Below are 25,498 nucleotides of genomic sequence, written 5' to 3'. Positions count from 1 at the left end.
ATAGTTATCAAAACAAGCTAAAATCAAGCTAAAAGATTTTTTTATCACAAATAGAAACAATTCCCCCAATAAAATAAAATTATACAAATTTCACCAGAATTTGATCAAATCTTACTGACGTCACCCGTAAAAACCTCTACACTAAATTTCAACTCAATCGGACGTGTGGTTTCAGAGTTAAAAAAAATTTCTGATCAAAAATGAAAAAAATAGCCAATAAATGCAAATATGCAAATTTCACCATGATTTGCCCAGATTTGAGAAAGGTCACTCCTATGCACTTCCATACCAAGTTTCAAATCAATCAGACTTGTGGTTTCAGAGAAGAAGATTTTTTGACCAAAAATGGGAGAAAATTACAAAAAAATTCATGAAAAATAGCAAGTCCAAGATACTGACCCAAGATGTGCACAATCATTTCAGGTCAGCCCAAAGTACTTACATGCTAATTTTTCATCTAATCTGCTCAGTGGCTATTGAGATTTTCAATAAAATGTAAACTTGTAAACATATATACATATGGCTATGGGAGCTAACAAACGACACAATTGTCGACAGAGCTCTGCTGTGTTATGAAGAGAGCAACGTTTTGTGACATATGTAGATGAAGAAGGTTGAGATCTTTGATAGCTCATTTCAGGATGGCCTGACCTAAAATGGCAAAATTAGCTGCAAAAATACAAAATTGATGATTTCATCATAATTATGTATAAAAATGTATACCAAATATCAAAGCTATCACATGAGTAACTTTTGAGAAACAAATATTTTGACCAAAAACGGCAAAAACTGACCCAAAAATACAAAAATTGAAGATTTCATCAAATTTCACTATATCACACTAAGAGAACCCCCAGGAACCTGTATACCAAATATCAAAGGCATCAGACAAGTAGTTTTTGAGAACACATTTTTTGACCAAAAATGGCAAAAATTGCACCAAAAATACAAAATTGCAGATTTCATCATATATTCTGTATATCATATTTAGTTTATCTGTAGGAACCTGTATACCAAATATCAAAGCTGTCAGACGAGCGGTTTTATGATTGAAATAAATTTTTGACCAAAAATGACAAAAAAATTCCTTAAAATACAGATTTGCTTATTTCATCACAATTTGAACAAATCCAAGTTGGGCTATCCCTAGGGACCTGTATACCAAATATCAAAGCTGTCAGACGAGCGGTTTTGATGAAATAAATTTTTGACCAAAAATGACAAAAAAATTCCTTAAAAATACAGATTTGCATATTTCATCACAATTTGAACAAATCCAAGTTGGGCTATCCCTAGGGACCTGTATACCAAATATCAAAGCTGTCAGACAAGCGTTTTGATGAAATAAATTTTTGACCAAAATGACAAAAAAATTCCTTAAAAATACAGATTTGCATATTTCATCACAATTTGAACAAATCCAAGTTGGGTTATCCCTAGGACCTGTATAGCAAATATCAAAGCTGTCTGACCAGCGGTTATGAAGAAGGAGATTTTTTACCAAAAACGCCTTTTTTGGCACTTATTTGCATATTTTTGGCAATGACAACTTCATTTGAACAAAATCTCATCTACAGCCCATCATCCATGTACACACCAAATATCAAGATGAAATGTGCAGCGGTTTTGGAGTTTTTGATGTTGACGGACAGACATACAGACATACAGACATACAGACATACAGACATACAGACATACATACATACAGACATTTTCCTAGCCTATAAGAATAGCTTCCATTGCCATATATACATGGCTATGGGAGCTAAAAACAGACTCCGTGCTGCCCATTAACGTTTATTATGGGCGCAGGCGAGAGGAAAGCCAAATTAAAGGGCTCGGCAAGCCTCGCCCATTAACTTTTGGCTTTCCTCTCGCCCTTGCCCATAAATAATGTTAATGGTCAGCACGTCATCCGTTATTTCTATAGTATCTCTGGAAAGTGACAAAAGCTATAAAAATATGCAGACAGGTATTAGAGACAATACACATACCTGAAAGCATCGACAGATGGCCTTTGTTGTACATGCGCATACAAATCATCCAACGTCAACTTGACAATTTCTGGCTGTTCAAGTGACGAATCCGTAAGCTGCAAAAACGTCCTTTGTAACTTGAAGTGAAATTTCATACCAACATACTGCAAAAAATGGAGAAAGAATACAGTAACAGCCCCATGAGTTGTTCAAATATGTACAGGTACAGTGTTGATATGTACTAAAGTGTTGGATTTTATGTAGCAACTGGAGTGAAAATTCTTGGGAAGATTTTATCTCCAAAAATGTTCAATTGGCACTAAAGATTTAGAAATGCAAATTTTGTCAAGAGTTGTATCCTTTTAATGAAGTCATCTTTACAAAACTAAATCTAGTTATTGGACGAGCAGTTACAGGAAAATATTTTGACGAAGCAGACAATGAACCTAAAAATTTATGTGTGAATATGTCAACATCAGGCACCTTCAAAATTTGAAGGCTAATTCTAAACACTACAAATATGCAATTTTCATAATCATTTATACAAACCTCAATGAAGTCATTCCTACAGAGCTAAACAAATCAAATTTCAAGAAGTTTTGAGGAATATGAGATGAAACTGTTGAAATTTCATGAATGCACACTTTATGCTATAGAACTTTTAAGTTGAAAAGTGATCAGTTGTTAAGAAACAGTGTTCACAGACAGATGGACAAACAATAGAGCAACATGAAGTCCCATCTGTAAATCAGTAAATCAGGTGGTTAATCACAGTATTACCTTCATGACCCCTTGTGATATAGTTGCGACGATAAATAAAGAAAACTAAGTATCTGGAAATAAAATCAATGCATGGAACCTAAAAATTCAAATATAGACACTGTCACTAAGGATGGACACAGCTGTCCTAATGCCAATGGTTTTATGACGAAAACTGACAAAATAATGGGTGAACATGCAATTTTCACTGTCATATGAACAAATAAGAGTAAAACTATTCCCAAGAGATTGAAAACAAAATTTGAAAGTTTTCAGACAGTAGATTTCAGTTAAAAACATATTTTGACCAAAAGAGAAAAATTTGGACTAATTTTAACTAATCAGAAAAGTTATACCTAGCAACCTATACCGTACTCGTCCGAGTATAAGCCCCTGCTCGTGTATAAGCCCCCCTACTGATTTTAGAGGATTTTAGAAAATGCATTACATCCGTGTATAAGCCCCTACCCTAGTGTAACTCAAATACAGAAAGGTTAGGAGAGTATATTTGGTCATTTAACTTGGTAAAATTAATTTTAGATAATAAAGAAACCATTAAAAGATGTTAAAACAATGGGAAACTGGAGTTCCCTTGACAATATCGTAAGGAAAATGACACGTTTTTCCAGTACTATCTTGATTCTTTGACCCTACTCACCCCCGTCGCCTAAATAGAATAGTCTCACTCACGTCCGCCATTGTTTATTTTCATTCACGGCCACGATGTTTTCATGCTTGAAACATACAGCTTCTTTTGTTTGAAGCAATTATCCTTTCATTTGTGAAGACTTTTCCTGGTGACTATTACAATTTTCACTGCTATGTTGTTGTTTTCACAAGATGTAGACAGTTTGATATTGGAATATTGAGTTGCCTTTCCGTGTGGGCAATGCATGCCTGTTCACAATCAGTGAATCACATGTCATTACTGTTGATCAGCAGCATACATGACGTCTTTGTTTCAAGTTTGGGTTTTTTTTCGACGCTGAAATTTCACCAAAATGTCACTTCTGTATTCAGAGATTGTACAATCAATTTCTTTGGATGTGTAAGTCGATTTTGAAAGCGATAGAAAGATCGAGTGGTGTTGGAAAAAATCGTGCATAAAATTAGCATAAATTAAGCGTCCATGCCAGATAACATGGGGTTGCTCGAGTATAAGCCCCTCCCCTAGTTTTAACCGCTGTTTAGTGTTGCCGAACCGGGGGCTTATACTCGGACGAGTACGGTAATTGTAATTCATACAAGGCAGAATTCATCCAGAACCTAATCAAACAGAAAAAGGTCTCTGCAGCTAGAACTTTCAACTAACATTCAGACAAATTAGTTAAGGCATGTCTTTGTTCTGGTCATAAAAAATTCATGGAACAAATTGAAATGTTGATCTACATATACTCTATGGTGTATTGTTTACATGTGAAGTCGAAGGTAGAGTGAATCTTGAAAGTACTGAAAGACTTTAAAGTTTGCTCAAATGAAACTTTCAACCATTCATTGTCTTACCTAATCAGGAATCAAAATTAGGGGTCACCAGTTAAAGTTTGGAACATAAGAAACAAATTACCTAACATAACCAATATTTGAAATTCAAAATGACTACCATCTCTGAGTAAATTCTAAGGGGACAAGGAAAAATATAACTTTCTTACTCCAAGAACTTTAAAATGAGCCCACACAAGCAGTAGAAGCAGTAGATCAGAAAGTACTGTAAATATTTGAATCTGATTATGTGTCTCCGAGGTGCATTCTACCTTAAATGGAATATGCTGAGAGACATCTGAGGAATAATGCCACAGAGACAAACACACACACTGACAGACTGAGAGAGGCTAACAAAGATCTACCCAGATTATTGTCTGCAGGACTAAGTTAAAAGAGTCAAGCTATTTAGCTCTTACTTCAATTGGTAGTGTTGGATCAGCAGCATCTTCAGAATAGTCAATGGCAGAATACAGTTTGGACTTCTCTTCGGCTGACATTTCTCCGGCTATTTGCGCTTGTAGGTCTTAACAAAGAAAACATGATACAATGTTAAAAACATTCTGAAACTGTGAGTAGTTCCATTGTAAAACAAGTCATTTTTGATGACACAGTCCCCACTTGTTACACAATGAGTATTTTAATTACAAGTCCTGTGAGAGGAAAGAGTCCTCTCCATTAATTAGGTCTGTGATTAAAAATACTGTGATACAGATGGGGCTTAATGGCCGAGAATGAGTTCCATGGTGTTGAAAACATAAAACCAATGTAAGCCGCCATCCTTCTTACAAAAGGTCATTAAATGAGTCAATCAGTAGTTAATCGACAGGATGTTGCCAAACATTTTTGCATCCTATCATAACACTGACAGATTATCACCTGTACCATATTTCATAAAGTTTTATGCAGTGCTTCTGAACATTCACCCTGAAAACAGAAATTCATCATGTGAATGCAAATCAGCAATCAATTTAAACGATACCACTAAGTGTCATTGAATTGTATTTACAACACTATGATATGCAACATTTTCTGAATAATTCACGTTTTGTGGAGCTATACATATGAAGGAGTGCCTAAGCTGTTGTGCTTACAAATGAGACATCTTTATAAACAGATGATTCGTAATAGGTTTGACATTTACATATATGCAAATGGAACCATTCGTCTTGAAGGTGAAAAGTATTTTGTAATAGAAACGAACAAACCTACATTAACCCTGTCAACTGCAACTGAACACCAATAAGCAAGGTGAATTGACCCAATTTTTTTTAACTTTTGACAATTTTTTCATTTTTGAAGCCTATTTGCATATGGTACAATCGTATTCATTCAAAAAAAATTCTATCTACATGACATGATACATCTTTACACCAAATGCTGACTGGATACATACAGCAGCTCTTGAATACATGCAACGAACATAGACATGCTAACAGCTTCAAGGGTAGTTGTTTAGTTATTGAGAGCAAAAAACTGAAACAAACAAGCAAACTATACATTTTCAGCACGCCTCTTGAAAGACATCCTAGTTTTGGTTTTTCTCATAAAAGATTTAGGGTGCTCTATACTCACCCCTAGTCCCAACATTTCCTACCTTTCTCAAATTGTTCTGGTTCTTTTTCCTTTTCTTGCTTCTTCTTCCCACCAAACAAGCCTCCAAACCATCCTCCACCATCACCTTTTGACTTTACTTTCTTTACCTTACTTCCTGCTTTAGCTACCTCCATTTCAGCTTGTTGTCTTGCTAGCACTATGCTGAACACATTCATTTTTTCTTCATAAAGCTGTATTAAAAATAAAAACAAGGGTCTGTAAACTCTTAATCATCAGTATTGTTGATGAAAAGAATTATCATACATGTTATGCCTGTATTGCCATTCTCCTATACCGGTAGTTTAGACAGTACTCATAAGAACCCATATTTTTAAAGCGCAGTGGTCGTCGTGCTGCGCATCCTCCTGAGGGGGTCCCCTCTGTTGTAAACAAATCCAAGAACGCCGCACATGTTACGAGTTGATTGTAATGTTTGCGATATTGCCGCTTGTTAAAATGGCGGCTGATCTGTCACAAGCATACCAACTAATCAAATGTAACACGCAATAAGAGGTCAATTAGTCTAAGTTAAATATCTGCTGAATATTGAACAATAATTGCACGCTGGATTGAGATCACATTTGCTCATGATTTTCTTGAATCAGTTGAATGGGGCTCGGCTACTGTTATCGCTTGAGTCATAGAGCTAGACGTACGCATGACACGCATGTAAACGCTATTACAGACTATCAACGACCGGGCTCTAGTTTTCGACATCGCTAGCAAGGACGAGAGCTTTCATTTCAAGAGGCCTGACAGAAGTACAAAGACAACAACCCAAACTACAGAAATCTACAGCTCGCAGAGCAATGCCCGCTGCAGAAAGACTTCAAGAAGCATCTCTGCATCTGTTCCGTTCCGTGGTCTGTATGAACGTCCGTGTCAAACCGGGTATATGGCGCGCTACACTCGGCTGTGGAGAATCCAACTCAACTACAAAGTTTACCCCGTTTGGGGTGCAAACGAGAATTCCGAGTACAGGTATCAAGTCAAGCGAAGGACCTTTCTTAGGTCTTCTTGTTATGTAGGGGTTATCTCACTTGAAAGAAGATTCAGACCTACCTGGCAAACAGGAGGTACAACAACGAAGTTTGCCCAGCACCGCGTAGGCCTACACCAGCTAGCGGTTGGATCACTGCCATGACCGTGCACAGGACCGGGGCACAGGATCTCTCGATACGTCTATGCACGGTGTAGCCGTGCAATTTTCCTGCCAAATGCCGCGAAAACCCGCTCGTTTTGTCTATTGTTTCCTGTCATTTTACTATTGCTTACCACGTAATACTAGGAGAAGTAAGACATGGTGATCAACGTTGATTGTGGGCCAAGTCGTCGAGGGCCGGTATGTTGTGGGACCGAATTCTCTATATCCGTGTACGTCAACGCGGTGACCATCTCCCTACAACATCTCCCGTGTCCTGCTCTGGCTTGCCGATCATGGTCTTGAGTGTAATTTTTGTGTTAGGCATTGTGCTTGTTGCTGGTCTACATATATAGGCAATGTTGATCATTTTAGTTATTTATTTTCACCGTACTGTACATAGCATTGTGTACAACCAGCGTGATCGCGTGCGATCAAACCTTTTTGTTCACTGTGTCTGCGTGCAGTAAACTCAGCGACATAATGTGCTGAGTGTAGTGTCTCAATGTTTGTAGCCTTGCATGAGTTTATAAATAGAAATACAATACTGAAGTTCGTTTCCGATCTTAATACTTTATACTACTGCATGATGTTCAGTCTTACAAAGGCCTTAACAAAGTGGGGGACTGCTCCCATCTCACTCCTATTGAAGTTGAGAAGACTAATGTTTACAAAAATTTATGTTTATCAACAAAAAAATCACGCACTGCGCAGCGCGACGACCACTGCGCTTTAACATGTTAATATACAAATTATATTTTCACTGTAACCAAATTACTTCAGCTACGCATACATATATGTAACCTTGGCTGATATGCGTAACCTCCATTGGTATGTTTATAAAACAGCTGAGCGAATAAGACATGACACTCCAAAACGTCGTTGTGATTTTGGTCAAAACGTTGTTGTTTGCAGTCAGTTCACGGGCATTGCACTTAGGTACAAGTACAGTTGTACTAAAAACAGACAGAGAAATGCACTGAAAATTTGGATGTTTTGCCAACACCTGTCATCCTTCGTGGCCGGTCCAATCTGGTGCAGTGTTTTCATGTCGTACACTGCTGAAAATTATGGTTCTGGTCGTGACAGTGCATCATAAAAGAACCGCTATATGACAAGTTTCCTGTTGACAAGTTTAAGTATCTAGGTGGTGAATTACATCGTTTACAGCCATAAATGAGCCACAAAAATCCAACAACACTGAAAATACTTGCAACAGACAAAGTGCACATATTATATTTCTAATATGTACCAGTCAGTCAGATTCATAGGTCATGATCGTGTCTGGTGGCACCGATGCGGGTTTCGGATACAATGTAAGAATAAAAAGGAAAGTCAAACTTTTCATTTAGGTAGTTAAAAGAAGTTTAGTTCTATGTAGACAAAGCCAGTAATGAAAAAATACCATCAAGGACACTATGTGCTCACATTCGGTTTGAATTGGTCCATTCAAGAAATATTTAAACCAGGAAAAAACAAGAATGACAAAAGCAAATAAGGTATCCAACTTAGGTACTGGAGGTCATCTTTAGGAACATGCATATCAACTTATATAGCAATGGGAAGCAGATCCTAAATACATAAGCAAATGTCAACAACAAAAAACAGAGAAGGCTTGATAAAAAGAAAGGTGGGAGTGGGCAAAAAATGCACAAGGGATCTGGTAAAAAAGTAATGCTACATCATCGATCTTCTAGACCCTACCCCCTCCTGAATATCAAATGTTCCACCCCTTGGTATTACATAAGACCAAATGACAGGAAGTACATTTACAACCTTTGAGATTTTTAATTAATGTCATGAGTGTTATCATTCTAATGTAAACAGCACTTAAGTAGTTACAGATAGTGAAATGCCTTCAACTGTGGGCAGTGATTACAACATCTGGAATTATCCTGGATCCAAATTTCTCATCAGTTCTTGTATGTCTTACATAGAAAAGTTGCAAACATTGGTCCAAAATGAAAAAATCACCTCAACTTTGTTTTCTGGATCAAATTTTCCTACAAATTGATACCAAATATGACAAAATTATGTTCACAGCCTTCAAAATTGTCTCACAACATATCCTGGGTTGGTGTAGGTCATTTAAGGTCACAAAATGAGAAAATTACCTAAAACATACGAATTTTGGGGTTTCCCAACACTTTGAGCAGAAAATTTATCTAATAACATCTTTCAGGACTTTATACCAAATTACAAAGCTATCAAACAAGGGACTTTATACCAAATTACAAAGCTATCAAACAAGTATTTTGAGATAAGTTTTCTTGACCAAAAATGACAATATTGTCTTAAAAATACAAATTTTTATATTTCAGGACAATTTCCACATATCTAACTATTGTCATCTCTGTACGTCTGTGTACCAAATATGAAAGCTGTCTGTCCACGGGTTTTAAAAAGGAAAATGAATACTGTTTAAGATTTTTTGACCAAAATGACAAAATTGCTTAAAAATAATAATTTTTCCCAATTTTGTCATCATTTCAACAAATTAGAAGAGTAACACCCTTGCAAAGAGACAACCCAAATTTGAGAGCGATTGGTATGGCGGTTTCAGAGAAGAAGAATTTTTACTGGAAATGAGAAAAATCACACAAAAAAATTCAGCAAAAATACAAAATTAAGGATATCTTCACAATATTCATTAAACTGTATAAGTTTCACCTAAGGTACTTGCACACAAATTTTCAAAGCAATCAAAAAAGTGTTCTTGAGTTATTTATTGTTAACCATTTTCACATTTTGTAAGCTCATTTGCATAATTTTGGCAATGCAGACTTCATTTGAACAAAATCCCATCTATAGCCCAGGATGCATCCACACACCAAATACCAAGCTGAAACGTGCAGCGGTTTGTGTGTTTTTGATGTTGACGGACATACTGTACGTACATACATACATACATACATACATACATACATACATACATACACACATACATACAGACGCCATCGACTTCAGCCTATACGATAAACTCACATTGGTATAACCAAATGTGAGCTAAATATATGAGCAGACGATGTAAATACCTTTGAAATGTTTTATTTGTGATATATTTGTGATTTTGAAGAGCAACAAAATCACGAACGAATTACAATGCTACAGCTTACAGTGTATTCACTTCACGTTTTCCCTAATCCGCCCACAAAGTCCTTTCTAAGATAGTAAATTCGACATATTTGACGCCTGAGGACATGTATAATTCTTGGAGATAAAATGACTGGTATGGTAATTATATCCACTGTGCATTCATAGATGTCGCAGAACTGCTTGCCCCATGCTCTCAGCTATTTATACTCAATCAAGTTTGAAATCGAACGCTGGTGCGGCGCGAGTATTTTGACCGGATTTGGAATGACCCAACAGCAGAATAATATCAAGAAGTGATACTGTTGTCATCACTCCTTAGAAGCAAACTTGTTAAGAGTACAGTGAGGAACAAGCAAGGTCAATTTCATTTGATTTCCTCATTAATTTCAGGAAACAGTCATAACCAAAGCATGCATGTATGATAAAGGGGTTATTACATGAACTTTGGGGGATACTGCATCATATTCTCGTCTTTCAGTGGCCAGACAAAAAATATGGCAAATAGCTGTAAAAAGACACAATTGAAGATTTCCTCATAATTTGAACATTTCATAGCAAGATCATCTCTGAGAATATGTCAACCAAAGCTATCTGTCGATTAGTTTTTTGAGAATCAAATTTTCTGACCAACCAGATATGAACTGAAAATGCTCACGTGTTTCATTATATATTGCCGTTATGTGTGAATTTGAACCTTTGCCACATGTTTGCAACTTCATTGAAAGTATTATGATCAACATAATGAACAATATTCACCACATTAATTCTAAAAGGCCATGAAGTATACAAATATGTAATTAGCTGAAATAAAAATATTAAATTTCTTTGACTGCTGTCATTGTATCACCACTTTATATAGCAAGTGTAATTACCTTTGGCAAAGTCCTTTAAGCCATATATACCAAACTGTGAAAGCTCATTAGATATGCAAATTATAAATTAGCTGACATGAAAATATGAAATGACTTTCAATATTATTTTAACCTGGTATAATGATCAATGTACATAGCATGTTTTGCCAACTTTGATCAAGTAAATCCCAGTATATATCCATAATTAGAAAAGATCATAGAAAATGCAAATTAGGAATTTGAAGAAAAAATGCTTAATGACTTTCAAAATGTTGTATCATAGAATCGTTAATGTATATTGCAAGTTGTGTCAACTTTGGTCAAGTCAATTCAGATAAATATCCCTAATAAGAAAGTTCATTAAATATGCAAATAAGGAGTTGACTGAAGTAAAAATGCTTAATGATTTTCAAAACTGTTGCATCATAGAATCTCCAATATTTGTAGCAAGTTTTGTCAACTTAGGTCGAGTCAATTGAACTTTGGTCTAGTCAATTCAGATATATATCCCTAATTAGCAAAGTTTATTAAATATGCAAATTAGGAATTGGCTGAAGTTAAAATGCTTAATGACTTTCAATAATGTTGTATCATAGTATCTTCAATGTACATGACAAGTTTCATCAACTTTGGTCAAGTTAATTCAGGTATATATCACTAATTAGGAAAGTTCATTAAATATGCAAATTAGGAATTGGCTGAAGAGAAAATGCTAAATAACTTTTAATAATATTGTATTATAGTGTCTTTAATGTACATAGCAAGTTTCATCAATTTTGATCAAGTCAATTCAGATATGTATCCCTAATTAGGAAAATTCATTTAGTATGCAAATTAGGAACAGGCTAAAGTAAAAATGTCTTTTGACTTTCAATAATGTTACATCATAGTATCTTTGATGTACGTAGCAAGTTTCAACAACTGCAATCAAGTTAATTCAGATATATAACTTTCAGTCATATTGTATCATAGCAGCTTCAATATATGTAGCAAGTTTCATCAACTTTGGTCCAGTCAATTCAGATATTATATATCCCTAATTAGCAAAGTTCATTAAATACGCAAATTAGCAACTATCGTTTATGTCACTCCTCATTGGTTCCAACTGCTGATATATCTGGATGAGATCAACATTTGTAGTAAGTGTCATCCAATTGTGTGCAGTCTTTCTCAATGTATATCCGTTTTTTCTAAAATCATTAATTATGCAACTGAGCAAAAAGTATTATATCACACCCACAAAAAACTAATCAGTTCTTGCCATTTGCAAACTGAATCTATGTACCAAATTTGATTCTGATCTGATAAGCCATTTTTTGAGATAGAAAGCGCAGACAGACAGACAGACAGACAGACAGACAGACAGACACACACACACACACACACTCACACAGACAGACAGACATTGCTATGACATTAGCCCATGTGTGAACACGTGAGCTAAAAATGATAGTTCATAACTTCATTAATATGCAAGCCACACTAACCAAAATCTAATCAGTTCTTGCAATTAGCATACAGTGCCTATCTACCAAATCTGCCGTTTTTGAGTTATCGTATAAACAGATAGACAGACAGATGCACGCACAGACACACAGACACACACACACACACACGGACAGACAGGCAGACACCACTACGACATTAGCTCATGTGTGTGAACATGTGAGCTAAAAGTAGCCGCCACTCTCTGCTTCATACTACAATCCAGCATTATCAAAATCTTGAGTTTTTAAAGTCAAGCAGAGTTTTGAATGGATAATGATTGCAATACCATATACTTCATGAAGGAAGCCTGTTAATTGACATAAATATTTGCATATTTGTCAGCGATGATAAAAAGGGACAGACATACATCAACCTTGGACTAGAGCCCTAAGATTGAGGATTTTTGCTGTCGATTGTCAACATTCTTCTCTGCCAAAGGAAAAAACAATTACAAGTGACAACAATCCCTTGCCAATCTATTCACATGAACAAAAGTGGATGTTTACCCCTTGCTAAATGAAACTACCTGAAAGGAGTAAAAAAGAATGAGAAATTTGCTTGAACTGTAAGTCACACAAACTTTGATAAGTATGTTATATCATAAAAACCTTGGTATAGTGTCAAACCGTCTCAACTTAACACATATCTAGCTAGCTTACGTACAGGTTGTTTAATACTTGTTTCACAACCAGCCCACTTTGGAACCTATTTTTCCCTGGATTTCCTTCGGAGAGTCAAATATCATTTGTCATACGCGCAATCTCTGGACAAGAAATAGTCAGTGCTGTAATTTACTGTACCTGAATTGTGTCCATCACAGCCTTGGATGGCTTTTTGATTTGTACTTTCTCTTTCCATGCAGCTTTGTATTTCTTCATTAGTTCTCTGTGTTTTGAAATGTTATTCCATGACCACATATTGTTTTTCCTCTTGACATTTTCATGCAGTACACAATTCTGAGCATAATGCCACCTGTAAATTATGGAAGAAAGGAAAACATAACATCATATGCAAATTCAAACTCAATTGTAACAATGTATCCAAGATAAACATGGGGCCAGGGGTACTGATGTCTTTTGTACCTCCTGTTTATTATTTGACATGAATGTAAAGTACTGTATATAATTGCAAAATGCTGAATAGTTTGGACATAAATGGATATATCATATCATCAACTTATTATACTGTGGAATCTTGCTTCTACCTCCAAGCATCGACAAAAACTTTTCAGTACTTTGTTCAACCATGGTCTGGACAGTAGTTTGACTGTCTTTGGTCTCTTCTCAGAGGTTTCCTTTCCTTATTTTTTCATATCAGTTGCCATTTTTACCCTGGAGATTTCTTTCAAAGTTGAAGATACTATCCAGCTTAGGTATTTGTAACTGCCTGCTTCCCTCGATCCGCTGCTACTGTCCATTCGGGAATTTGAGAGCATGTGAGTGTTTGGGTGTCTTGAAACTACTGTTATACAAAGTGCTCAGTATTTCACACGTATCCATTTTAGCTGTGGTTAAAGTCTGAAGTTGTCACCTGACAGTTGCATGCCCAAGAATTTTGCTGTCAATTTACAGCCACTGACAGGGGCACGATAGTTTTTGAAAGACAATCTATGACAGGGTATTTTTTAGCTGGAATTCATAATCTTAAGCTTGCGATATTTTTTGTAATTTTTCATTTTTTGTTGTAATGTACATATGTTACAAGCAACAGTGAGAGCACAGCCATTACCATCTTCCATTGAAACTTAAACAGGCTGAAATGTGGCTCTATCCTTTTATCTACATTATATTTTGCTCAGAAAACAAGCCTCAATTATAAGTAATACTCTGTTCATGACTTACCACTGTTTTGCATTGCCTTTCGCTGGTACATTAGGTCGGTATTTCCGATATGGCTCATTTCTTACCATCCTCTCAAAAGATTCAAGCAGTTCCATTAAATCCCTGAACTGTTTGGGTAACATATGAAAACAATGCAAAATTAGATATTAAGTCTTTGAATAATTCTCTTAAGGAATGGGACAAAACTGCATCTCAGATGGTGAACTATTCCTACATTGATTTGCTATATGCTATGTGGATCTGTACATGTGTCTCAATAAACAACATGCAGTGTGTGTGATAAACATGTAAGTTGTTTCAGAGAAAACTCTGCTCAAAATGATCCATTTCCATCTCTCAGACTGGTATTGATCAATTTGTCAAAACATGAAGTAAATGTACAATAACCAACACTGATGAATGAAACCATCACTGGCTGGGGGTATGTGTATCAAATTTAAAGGTGTCAGATAGTAAAGGGAAAATAACTCATCAAATCTACAAATTTCTTCAAGTGTTAACAAATCTAGATAATTTCATCCACGCACAAACCAACAGAATAAATATGAGGGCTTCAAGTCAAAAAATGTCATTGATAATGATTTAGTTTATTTTTAATTCCAGGAAATCTTGCCTTGCAAGATTATTCAAATTTGAAATATTTGAAAAATGAAATTCCAAGGGATAAACTTTGAACATTATGTTATAAGTGAGAATATTTGACTCATACCAACCAGGAAACCTACAATGCACTCTGAAATCTATTGGACAGATATGCTTTGAGAAAAAAAATCAAATACTGCATGACTTGGACAATTCCATGATAAATCCAATAAATTTGACAAAGACTTTTGTATTCCATGTGATGAGTGCACCAATATTCTAAATTTTACTTTGGTATTTTGTTCCAAATTATACAGGAAGTTCTAAATAATTTTACGACAACAAAGCACAGTCACCTATGGAATAAGGTTTGCGTAAGAGACTACAGAGCAAGAAGTGTTTTGAAATAATGACATTCATACAGAGTTCAATTTCACTTGCAAAACAAGAAATGTTTGCCACTTTCACATCAGTTGAACTTTTCTGAAGAAGGACATTGTAAAATTTAACTTTACCTGTTTTTTTGATAGTGAGACACCAATTTCTTCCAGGACAACATTGACAAATATTTTTGGTATGGACATATCTGATGTTGGCTTTGGATTGATTCTGACCTGAGCCTTCATGGATATTGGTTTTATCACTTCAAAATATATAAAAATGCAATCATGTGTAACATAATCTATTAACACAAATAAACACAAGTCATCGTTGATGACACAGTCCCCACTTGTTCATGGGTACTTTGATTACAGGTCCTCAGAGAGGATAGAGTCCTCTTCATTAAGTCTGTGATAAAAATACTTTTGAATAAATTCACTTGATACATGTCTGAGTTATTGCTCTGTACATGAAAAAATCGTAATAAAATGGCCACACCGCGGCCATATTGGATCGTATCACAAAACAGAACAATGTGCATATGTATGACATAGGTCAATATCCTTGTACCAACTTTGAATAAAATCAATTGAGATATGCCTGAGTTATGGCTATTTGTACATGAAAAAATCATAACAAAATGGCCTCACAGCAGCCATATTGGATCATATCACAAACAAATTAACGTGCATATGTATGACATTGGTCAGTCTTCTTGTACCAACTTTGAATAAATTCGCTTGATACATGTCTGAGTTATGGTTCCGGACATGAAAAAAACGTAACAAGATGGCCACACGGTGGCCATATTGGATTGTATAACAAAACAAATCAATGTGCATATGTATAATATAGGTCAATGTCCTTGTACCAAGTTTGAATAAAATCCATTTAGATAGGCCTGAGTTATGGCTACGACATGAAAAAATTGTAACAAAATGGCCGCATGGCAGCCATATTGGATCATGTCCTGAAACAAATTGACATGCCTATGTATGACATAGGTCAATGTCCTTGTACCAACCTTCGATAAAATCGGTTGAAACATGTCTGAGTTATGGCTCTGCACATGAAAAAATTGTAATAAAATGGCCACACGGTGGCCATATTGGATCATATCACAAAACAAATTGACGTGCATATGTATGACTGCGTGAACAGACAGACGCACGCACGCACGCACGCACGCACGCACGGACATGACCAAACCTATAAGTCCCCCCAGACGGTGTCCCTGGGGACTAATAAAGACTGCTACACTTTTACGACAGTGTCATAATTTTGAAATGGAAAATCCCTAAGGAATTCAATTTCTGTATAAAATAATTACCTTTTAGACTTCAACTGACAATAGCCTGATTGATTCATATGCAGACAACCCTACAAAGAATCTTTCCACAAACCTAAGGGGTCATGTCACACTATGATAGCCAGAGACCCCTTCTTAAGTATTCAATCACTGCCCCAACAACACTGACTCCATTGCAAACAACTTAGCAAAAAAAAGTGACAATGTCACTGTTCGCTCCCATATAGTTATCAAAACAAGCCAACAATTGTGTGAAACATGGACATACATACAGACAGACTGACATACACGGACTGGCACAGAGTGATGACTTTGACAGCCTGTACAGTGGCCTTATTTAAATTCACTTGTCTGTCGGGCTGGGAGAATTTTGTTTTCACTCGCCCGAACTCAAAATTCACTTTCACAATTATTTCATTTCCAGTATTATTTCATTTCAGTATGTTTTTTTCCGGTCAATATTTTTTATTCATTTGTAGTATGTTTTTTTCTTTTTAATTCCCATATATTATATTTCATTTGAACAGACAAAAATGAAAATCATAATTTCATGTGCATTTGAACATAAGTATGATGAATTTATAGCAGAAACAATGGAGCTTAAAATCTGTAGACCAAGCTTAACAAAGTTTTTGCACAATTAGACTATAGAACAGTTTGAGAACATTCATAGTTTCATTAAATTTGGTGTTGTAATCAAAGATATAGCTTAATCATGCATAAATGCATGATTTATGAGAATGACAATTATATTAACAACATCCATTAAAATCTAATCAGATCTAGATATTTCCATGATGGTACCATGCATTAAATTGCATGACATTCTGACCAGTAGTTTTTAAGTTACGGCTGGAACAAAATATGTCTACAGATGGACTGATGGACAACACAGACAGACATTGTAGTGTCATAGGACACTGTTTGGGCCCCTGTCAATGGTGCCCAATATGAAAACAGAAATAAATTAAGGCGATAAGGAAACAACTTGATCATTTATAAAATTGACTTACAGAATTGATGTGAAGGCGGCTTGAGTTCAGTCCCAGCAATACCATCTTTCAGAATATTCTACAGGTTAGAAAATTTTTAACACATAAGATTCAAGTACAAGCAACTTTATTGTTATAAACGATATGTGTATATTGTCAAATCATAAACCATTGTAAATAATGAAAACAATCTGATAATAGCAAATGGTTTATTTAAACTTCAACCATGGAGACCTGCACAAAAATCAAACTATTCATCCATCCATTTGACGATACTGTGATATTTCCAAAAACGAAGTGTAAAGAAATGCTTTTAATCAATGGTCTCCCCTCTCTTACTTAATACTTTAATTGCAATCCCTGATCACTTGATCACACAATATTGTTAGTCTGCAACTACTGACTAATGAGCTACTGCGTTGAACTTATAAGGGATTGAATTAAGGTGGAGCTGCAAGTTGCCAACACAGTTTTTTTCAAAGGAATATCTTTCATCTCAGATGACAAGTAAACCCCCTCATACTATACATTTTCAAAACCCAGAGAATTAAAAGTTTTGTATGATAGCAATAGTTTACTTGAAGGATGACAGGGATGTATATTTGGGGTAAAACATCTCAAATTTGGTATCAATGATATACATTAAGTCCAAAACTTGATACTATTTTCTGGAATGTAATATTTCACTTCAAACAAGAGTATATGTTGTAGAAAAAAATGACTATTTTATTTTGCATTATCTATCCTCATTCTAAAATGGCATGGGTTGAAAGACTGACACTCAAAAAAGTGATTGAAAACATGATTAGCAAAACATGTTTTATTATACAGCATTAAAAGACCATAATGTGAAAATTTCAAAAAATTTGACCCAGTCAGAGTGAAGTTAAATACTTCGGAAATCTTGAAATTAGGAGCAAAGAGAAACCTGGATATTGGGTGATTTGCATACGTTTTATATAATAAACACATCTTTATCACTCAACTTACTACTGCTTGACAAGCTAGAAGGTGAACCCAACCAATATTTTAATCTTGGGTTAACAAATTAATTGAAATTGAATGAATATTTGTAAAAAAAAAAGATTTTGAGCAAAACACACTGTGCTGGGTGCAGCGCCCCTCAATTTGTCAACATCTTGCAGTATATTGACTGAAAGAAGGAATGGATGAAATATTCAGAAACCGAGTTCACAATTGAGGACCAGATACAATCATTAATTGTTGCCATTCCACAAAAGCTTTGCAATGGCTGGAGGAAGATTGGTTGACAAATCACAGGTTTTCATTTATCATTTTATTCTCCGACACCACACTAGCCTTCAGGGACACCATGGAATGAGGTCGTCTGTAAACCAGATGAAACCTTTGACCAAAAATTTGTTTACTGGTGATCAAATTGTAAACAGTTTTCCTGCAATGCTCTTTGGTAAAAGCTAGAAATACTTTCTCAAATGATAGATTCACCCTTCTAACTCCTAAAAAGCAAGCACAACTGGTGTCAATGATGAAACAATTACAACTGATCCAAAGCCTCTGTTTTAGTATAGATAGCCATGGGGTGACTTGAAAAAAAAAAAGAAAGAAAAACTATCATTTTCATCAACAGGAGCTGAGATATTCATTATGAGAACATTCATTATGAGAATGATTTAGCTACTGATACTGACTGCCATATGTACATACAGAATTGTGAGCTAAAAATAGTGACAAATTTATTTTACACCGGGCCTAACTTGCCCTCAGAGAATCTATTCATCAAACTCTGACCATCATGGAGAATTACATGGAAGTGTGGATTTACCCGCAACTGTTCTCGTGGTAAATTACTGTACATCCTGGAATTGGTGTTCCAATATACAGCCAGACAGTCCAACTCTACAAGCTAAAATACAGGAAACCAAGATATAAACAAAGTGTGGAACATCATTTGGCAATCAATAGTCATATGTAAAAGGTCACAAATATATCCAATCCCAACTATTGAGAACAGTGAGGAAGACAATGCTTTATGCTCATATATAGATAATTTTTTGTTGTGTACATTAACCCTTTTCCAGCCAAGTCCATATTTCACCATCAGGTCAAGATGGTCAAAATTAATGAAACACAACATATTCTATATGGTGTATTTTAACATAATACTGTACATTTGAAGGCTGTTGAAAACATAAATACTGTGAACTTGATTTTTTTGGACTAAAGATGCTATAGCAGACCAAGCCAAGTGGGTGAAAATACGTCATGTTTTGGCTCAATACCACTTTTTACTGACTTGGCTGATGGGGAAGTGATATTGTCTTGCAGGAAAAGGGTTAAGGCTGGTTACATGCAGAGTTCAACTTTATGATTTTGACTGCCTATCACCTTATCTACAGGTAGATAAGCTAATATGATGGCCTGTGACATGCAAATATGGCTGCTGTTGATGACTTGCACATGGGCTTATGATCTCAGATGACATCACAAATTTGCAAAATTTGCAAGATCAATGAGAAGTACAATGGCAGCCTGCCTGTAAATCACTGTATCTTTTTTTTTATTGTTTTATTGTGTTTTATTGTTTTCTTAGAAAAACAAAATTCCTTCATTTGTGGCAAGGGGACACTCGGCATTCACAAGAGGGTACCACACTCCTGTTATCTTGTTCAGGGAGAAAACTCACGTGTGTTAACATATGAGCTATAAAAGTGGGAACTGATATCTAAAAGAAATTCCTTCAACTTCAATGTTGATAAACGTTTTCCAAACGGGTCCAAACTTCACAAGATCTTTTAGCTGCATGAAGAATATATGGCATATCAGAGCTAAAAATTCATTGCATGAAAGTTTTTATAAGCTGATAACACTGAATTGTCATTTACAACTTGTACTTACCTTGTGAATAAGTGAAGATGTTGAATCTGCCAGACATTTCTTCCAGTTTGTATCACAAGTCTGAAATGAAAAACAAATTCTGACTTATTTTACACTTTCATTCTTCATTCAAGAAACACCAAACTTTATTCGCATTTCCTTTAAATTATCATTAGTGGCATGTAATCTGTACATGTTTTACATCATTTAGCGACCGGCTATTGAGGAAATTTGACCTAATAAAACTTAAAATATGCATATTTCATGATCATATGCCAGAATTATGGTTTGATGATTTAACTTAACCCTTTTCCTGCCGAGTCCATACGTACAGGTCTCGATCTTAAATTTACATGTCATAATTAATATACAAATGTCACTTAGACAAGTTGCAAAATTGAATCCATTACGTGAAATTGTTATGTTCCTTCATTAAGTGTTGATTCAAATATATTTTGTTTTCTTCAAAACTTCATAAACATCCTCATATAACGTAATTTGCATCTTTATACATTTGTCGCAAATATGCTTTGTATTCATAAGTGAGATCTTGTTATTTTAATCAATAGTTTTACCTGTGCCTATGACCACCTAGTGAATAAACCTTTGTCAGAGACAAACTATAGATCTTCATAATGCAACCAGTTGATTACTATCACACTATACATGTTGTACATTGTGTAAAGGTATTATAGTGTTTATTGCCATTGTTAATTATGGAATGTTTGTTCAGACTCACAGTCACCTAACTCTAAGTTATGCTTGTTGTACTTATACAAGTATAACCTTTGTTTCCAAGCACTGCTTTCAACGTGCTTAATGAAGAGCATAAGAAACACTGCATTGTAAATGTAACAGATGATTTTTCATACTTGCGACAGGTATGTAAGGGTAGGTCAAACCCCGAACTGGGACCGCGCTAACTGGGACTTCCAGTTGGCTTCAAAATGCACTCTGGGACCGGTCCCAGTTGGCTTCCAGGACCAGTCCCAGTTGGCTTCCAGGACCAGTCCCAGTTGGCTGCCAGGACCGGTCCCAGTCTGCTTCCAGGACTGATCCCATCATTATTATGGTTTAAGTTCACTAACTTCACCTCTGCGGCTTGTCTAAGAGTTAAACCGGGATCAGTCCTGGAAGCAGACTGGGACCGGTAATGGAAGCCAACTGGGACTGGTCCTGGAGGCCAACTGGGAGTCCCAGTTGGGGGTTTGAGCTGCCCTTACATACCTCACTTGTGACCTATAAACCGATGGGAAAGTTAAAGTTTATGCGATTGATCTATGTTGTGTTTTTTTTTCTGTGTTTGTTTTTTTTGCTGGCTGGCTGGCTGGTAGGTTTTTTAAAAATCCAAGGATGGCAAACAAAGATTTTTCTTTACACGGCCTAACTGGACTTTATGGAGGTCCTTACATGTATCATCGATACCGAACAGCAAACTATTGCAGTAATCAAGCTGCGATGTTACAAAAGCGTGCACAAGTCTTTCAGTGTTTGTGCAATCTAATACATTTCTAATGCGACCAATTCTATGGAGAGCAAATGATGCAGACTGACATAATTTCAAAACGTTAGTACTTATATCAGCACAGCGATTTAAATACACACCAAGATCACGGACGGATTTAGACGTGGTAACATCAATGGTCCAACTCGAAGACATTGATGATCTTGGCCCCTTGCATGCCTCTTGCAAATGAGGGCTCAAAAATAACAGATATTAGAAAAAAAACAATGAACACTGCTGGTCTGTCACCCATTTGATAACATCTGTATTGCTAAAGGCTGAGCTAAAAGAGAAAAAACATTATTTCCATACCTGGAAGGACAGGTCATGTAATGTAATGCCAAGTGCAAATGGTGCTTCTGGGTTGGTGAACCTGTCCTCATATCTCACATGAATGTTACTGATCTGTACTTGTAAATTTTTGATTATTTGAAATGCCATTTTCTCAGCAAATGAGTCTGATTTCTCTTCAGTTGGTTTACCTGCAATTTTTGAAAACATATAATAGTTTCATGAGGGGAACGCTCCATTAACTTGGACGTACCCGAGTAACCCGAGTTGGTTATCAGAGGATTAATCGCTATGTCAACATATGCGAACAGATTATCTTTTAGTGTAAACAAAATATAAGCACTGTCGGAACTACTTTTAGCATGGCCCATGCCGTGACGGCTCTTGTCCGGCACTCATGATTTCCGACCAGCGTTAAAAGTGCCGTCCAGCACTTGCTGTTACTTTGAGGTCATCATTTAGTTCATAAAATTGCATGAAGAGTTTACAAAAACGATGGTACTATAGAATCCCTTTCAAATAAAATGCTGTTTAAACAATACTAGCAGTTAATTAACGTACGCTGATTTTGCATACGAAAAGCTATTTTTGTATGAGAAAGTACGGTAGCGAAAATCAGCACAACAAAACAGGACTTCAGCACAACAAAACAGGACTTTTACTAAAACGTACTCTTTCAATTTCAGTTCATACTCACATTGCGGAAAGGTGCATGCAATGTAATAAAAGTCACGAGCAAACTTTGGTGTCAACGGATCCAGTCTTTGAATTATCAATGAACACTCACTTATTTTTCTGGTCAAAAGCCAAAGGCTACTTGTCCATCGCAACAAGCCTCTCTGTTTGAATCCGCGTGTTCATTTTTAGACGGATGCCGGCCAAACTGACCGGCTACTTCCGTATTTTGGCCGGCTACTTTTCAGCAATGTTTCGCTCTCTAGCCCCGAAATTCTGGTTTTGATAATAATATTTTGATATTTGTTGTCTTGCAAGCCGGAGATAACATTTCAGAAGTGCCTATGTGGCTATATGTAATCTAGCAATTTACGAGGTGAACTTGTTGCTATCTAGTATCAGCCTGTAGTACCGCGATCTGCGAACGTGTACTGTACTGGGAATCGCTCTCGAGGTCATCCTTGCTTTCCCGACTACAGCCCGAATTATTCCGACGTGAACTCACATCGGGTGCAGCTTACCATTGGACTGACGTTACGCCCACCAATAGCCGGCCATTTCCGAATATAGCCGACGTTTGTTTCTCTCAAACGCGAAAGAGAAGAAAGTCTCAAACGCGGAAGAGAAAGTCGACGCTTCAGAGCTTTTGTTTTCTGCGTAAGAGTAGGGCCTTGTCTGATGGGTAGGTTTTTGATCAACTGTAAAGCGACCAAAAGTTATTGAGTCTAATTTGTCATACTTTTGAAACGCCACGTCAATCCATCCATAGTCGATCATAGATCTACATCGCGTTTTGTGGAGGTGCCGTGGTTAAGCGGAAGGGAAAGTCTACGCGGGAGTCTACGCTTGAAAACTTTGATTTTCTGCGTAAGAGTAGGACTTTGTCTGTTGGTTGCCGGAGGTTTTAGATCAAATCTAAATAAACAAACAATTACTTGGTCTCATTTTTCGTACTTTTGAAACGCTACGTCGATCACAGTGTCAACTTTCAGGTCGACCACAGTCCCTCTATCCACCGGTCTGGAAACGCCTATTGTAAAAGGTGTCAATCACCTGGATCGCACAGCCAAAAAGCGATACGAGGGGCAGTCACGTGATAATGCGTAGCTTGGGTTTGTCCTGCATGCCACAGTCCCCGATTGTGTGTACGCTTTTCTCGAATTTTCGCTGTTTTTGGCTCTATTAAGTGTTCTCTGCGTCTATCTACGACACGAAGACAGAAATTATCATATCCTGAAACCGGTGTTTGTTTTTCGTGATCCTTCTCCCATCGTAAATGATGATAGTGTGCGATAATTTCTGGGGTTGATTGCTGCGAGTGTGTTGACGCATGGATGTCTATTTTTTACATCCATGGTTGACGTAGCACAAGCAACGGCTGGAATCACACCGGAAAATTTGTCGTCGCTTTCTCTTGCAATGCTAATATTCAGTGCCTCCAAATATGATCTAATTATGTTTTCTGTGTAATATTCTGTGAAATCATGTCTGTTAACTGAGCAGAATAGGAAAGACAACTGCAGAAATGCATGGATAGAGGGACTGTGGGTCGACCGATATTGCATTATGTGTAAGCTTACTGTGTCACAATCGACTAGTCGACTGCAGGTTGTGTTGTACACATACGGTGTCGTACAGGTTGACGTTGGGTGTCGTCAATTTGGAATTTTATCAAACATGAACACTGGAATTTAGCTCTCTTTTTCAATTATATTCAACATCACCAAAAATCAATGGTAAGCTCGCGAATTCGTTTTATTGTGAAATTAATACCGTGAATTAAATCACTGAAAATTGTGCCGTCCGCCGACCGGCTCGTTAACTGCCTCTACTATATCTCCTTTCTTATAATATGTACGAGTGGCCATACTGTTTAGCAATTCATTGACTAAAATTCGCTCTATAGGAGATGTAACGTCACAGGATAAGCGAAGCTCTTGGAGTCCTTACTCACTCGTTACGTTGTTTACAAATGCAAGAAAAATCTCGTGGAAAGAACGTTCCATGCTGTTCTGATCACATTTACATATATGATCAATGCGCGTTACTGAAGTGAAGCGTCCGAAAATAGGAAACTTGATTGAAAGTGAACGAAGAACGATATTTTGTTTCATCATATTTCTAAAACTTAGTTTAGAGCCTAAATTAAAGAATAAACTAGATTACTTGCAATGAAAAAAGGGCAGTTCACTTTTTCCTGTCAACATAGTTCCATGTGCAAGCATATGTGTGTGCCCGTGGTACTGAGTGAGTCGTTACAGCCCTGACGTTCCTATTATAGCACCAGCTCGATAAGATAATCGCAACAATGGAAAATTAACACCTTGGGGATTAAAAGTCTTCTGTTTGTCACCCGAGTTGGCAGGCAGCAACTCGGGTTTCAGGTACCATCAAAGTTAATGGAGCCTTCCCCTAATGAAATCTGATCCCTTCCTCACATACTTCTACATGTCCAAACTACACACAGGGTCCCTATACTGAAAGTAACCTAAAATTCAAAGATTTTCAAGGACTTTTTCAGCAATCTTCAAGGATATTTTTAGGTCTAAAATACCATTTTCAGGATATCGTTTTACAATTTATCTTTGTTAGATATTATTTGACATATCAGTTTTACAACATAACAACAGACCATCCTATCAGTTTTGAAAATAGTGAGTGGATTATGAATTTTCCAGGAC

At 36.4% G+C, this 25,498-nt stretch overlaps 1 protein-coding gene across 3 annotated transcripts in view; it reads right to left on the bottom strand.

The window, feature by feature from the left end:
- The window catches only part of LOC139117744 (intermembrane lipid transfer protein VPS13A-like), a 445,282-nt gene that overhangs the window by 402,883 nt on the left and 16,901 nt on the right, over positions 1-25,498 (bottom strand). For all 3 annotated transcript variants that reach the window (XM_070680994.1, XM_070680993.1, XM_070680995.1), the window contains exons 5-14: positions 22,164-22,333; positions 20,369-20,428; positions 19,296-19,376; positions 17,513-17,570; positions 15,325-15,452; positions 14,228-14,334; positions 13,187-13,358; positions 5,812-6,001; positions 4,634-4,740; positions 1,995-2,140 (exon numbers count right to left, since the gene is read on the bottom strand). In XM_070680994.1, coding sequence (XP_070537095.1) covers positions 1,995-2,140; positions 4,634-4,740; positions 5,812-6,001; positions 13,187-13,358; positions 14,228-14,334; positions 15,325-15,452; positions 17,513-17,570; positions 19,296-19,376; positions 20,369-20,428; positions 22,164-22,333 — 1,219 coding nt within the window. The remainder of the gene's footprint in view (positions 1-1,994; positions 2,141-4,633; positions 4,741-5,811; positions 6,002-13,186; positions 13,359-14,227; positions 14,335-15,324; positions 15,453-17,512; positions 17,571-19,295; positions 19,377-20,368; positions 20,429-22,163; positions 22,334-25,498) is intronic.

Source organism: Ptychodera flava, chromosome 18, assembly GCF_041260155.1.
Source record: "Ptychodera flava strain L36383 chromosome 18, AS_Pfla_20210202, whole genome shotgun sequence".
In the NCBI taxonomy this organism is placed as follows: domain Eukaryota; kingdom Metazoa; phylum Hemichordata; class Enteropneusta; family Ptychoderidae; genus Ptychodera; species Ptychodera flava.
This window is presented reverse-complemented; position numbering and strand designations above follow the sequence as displayed.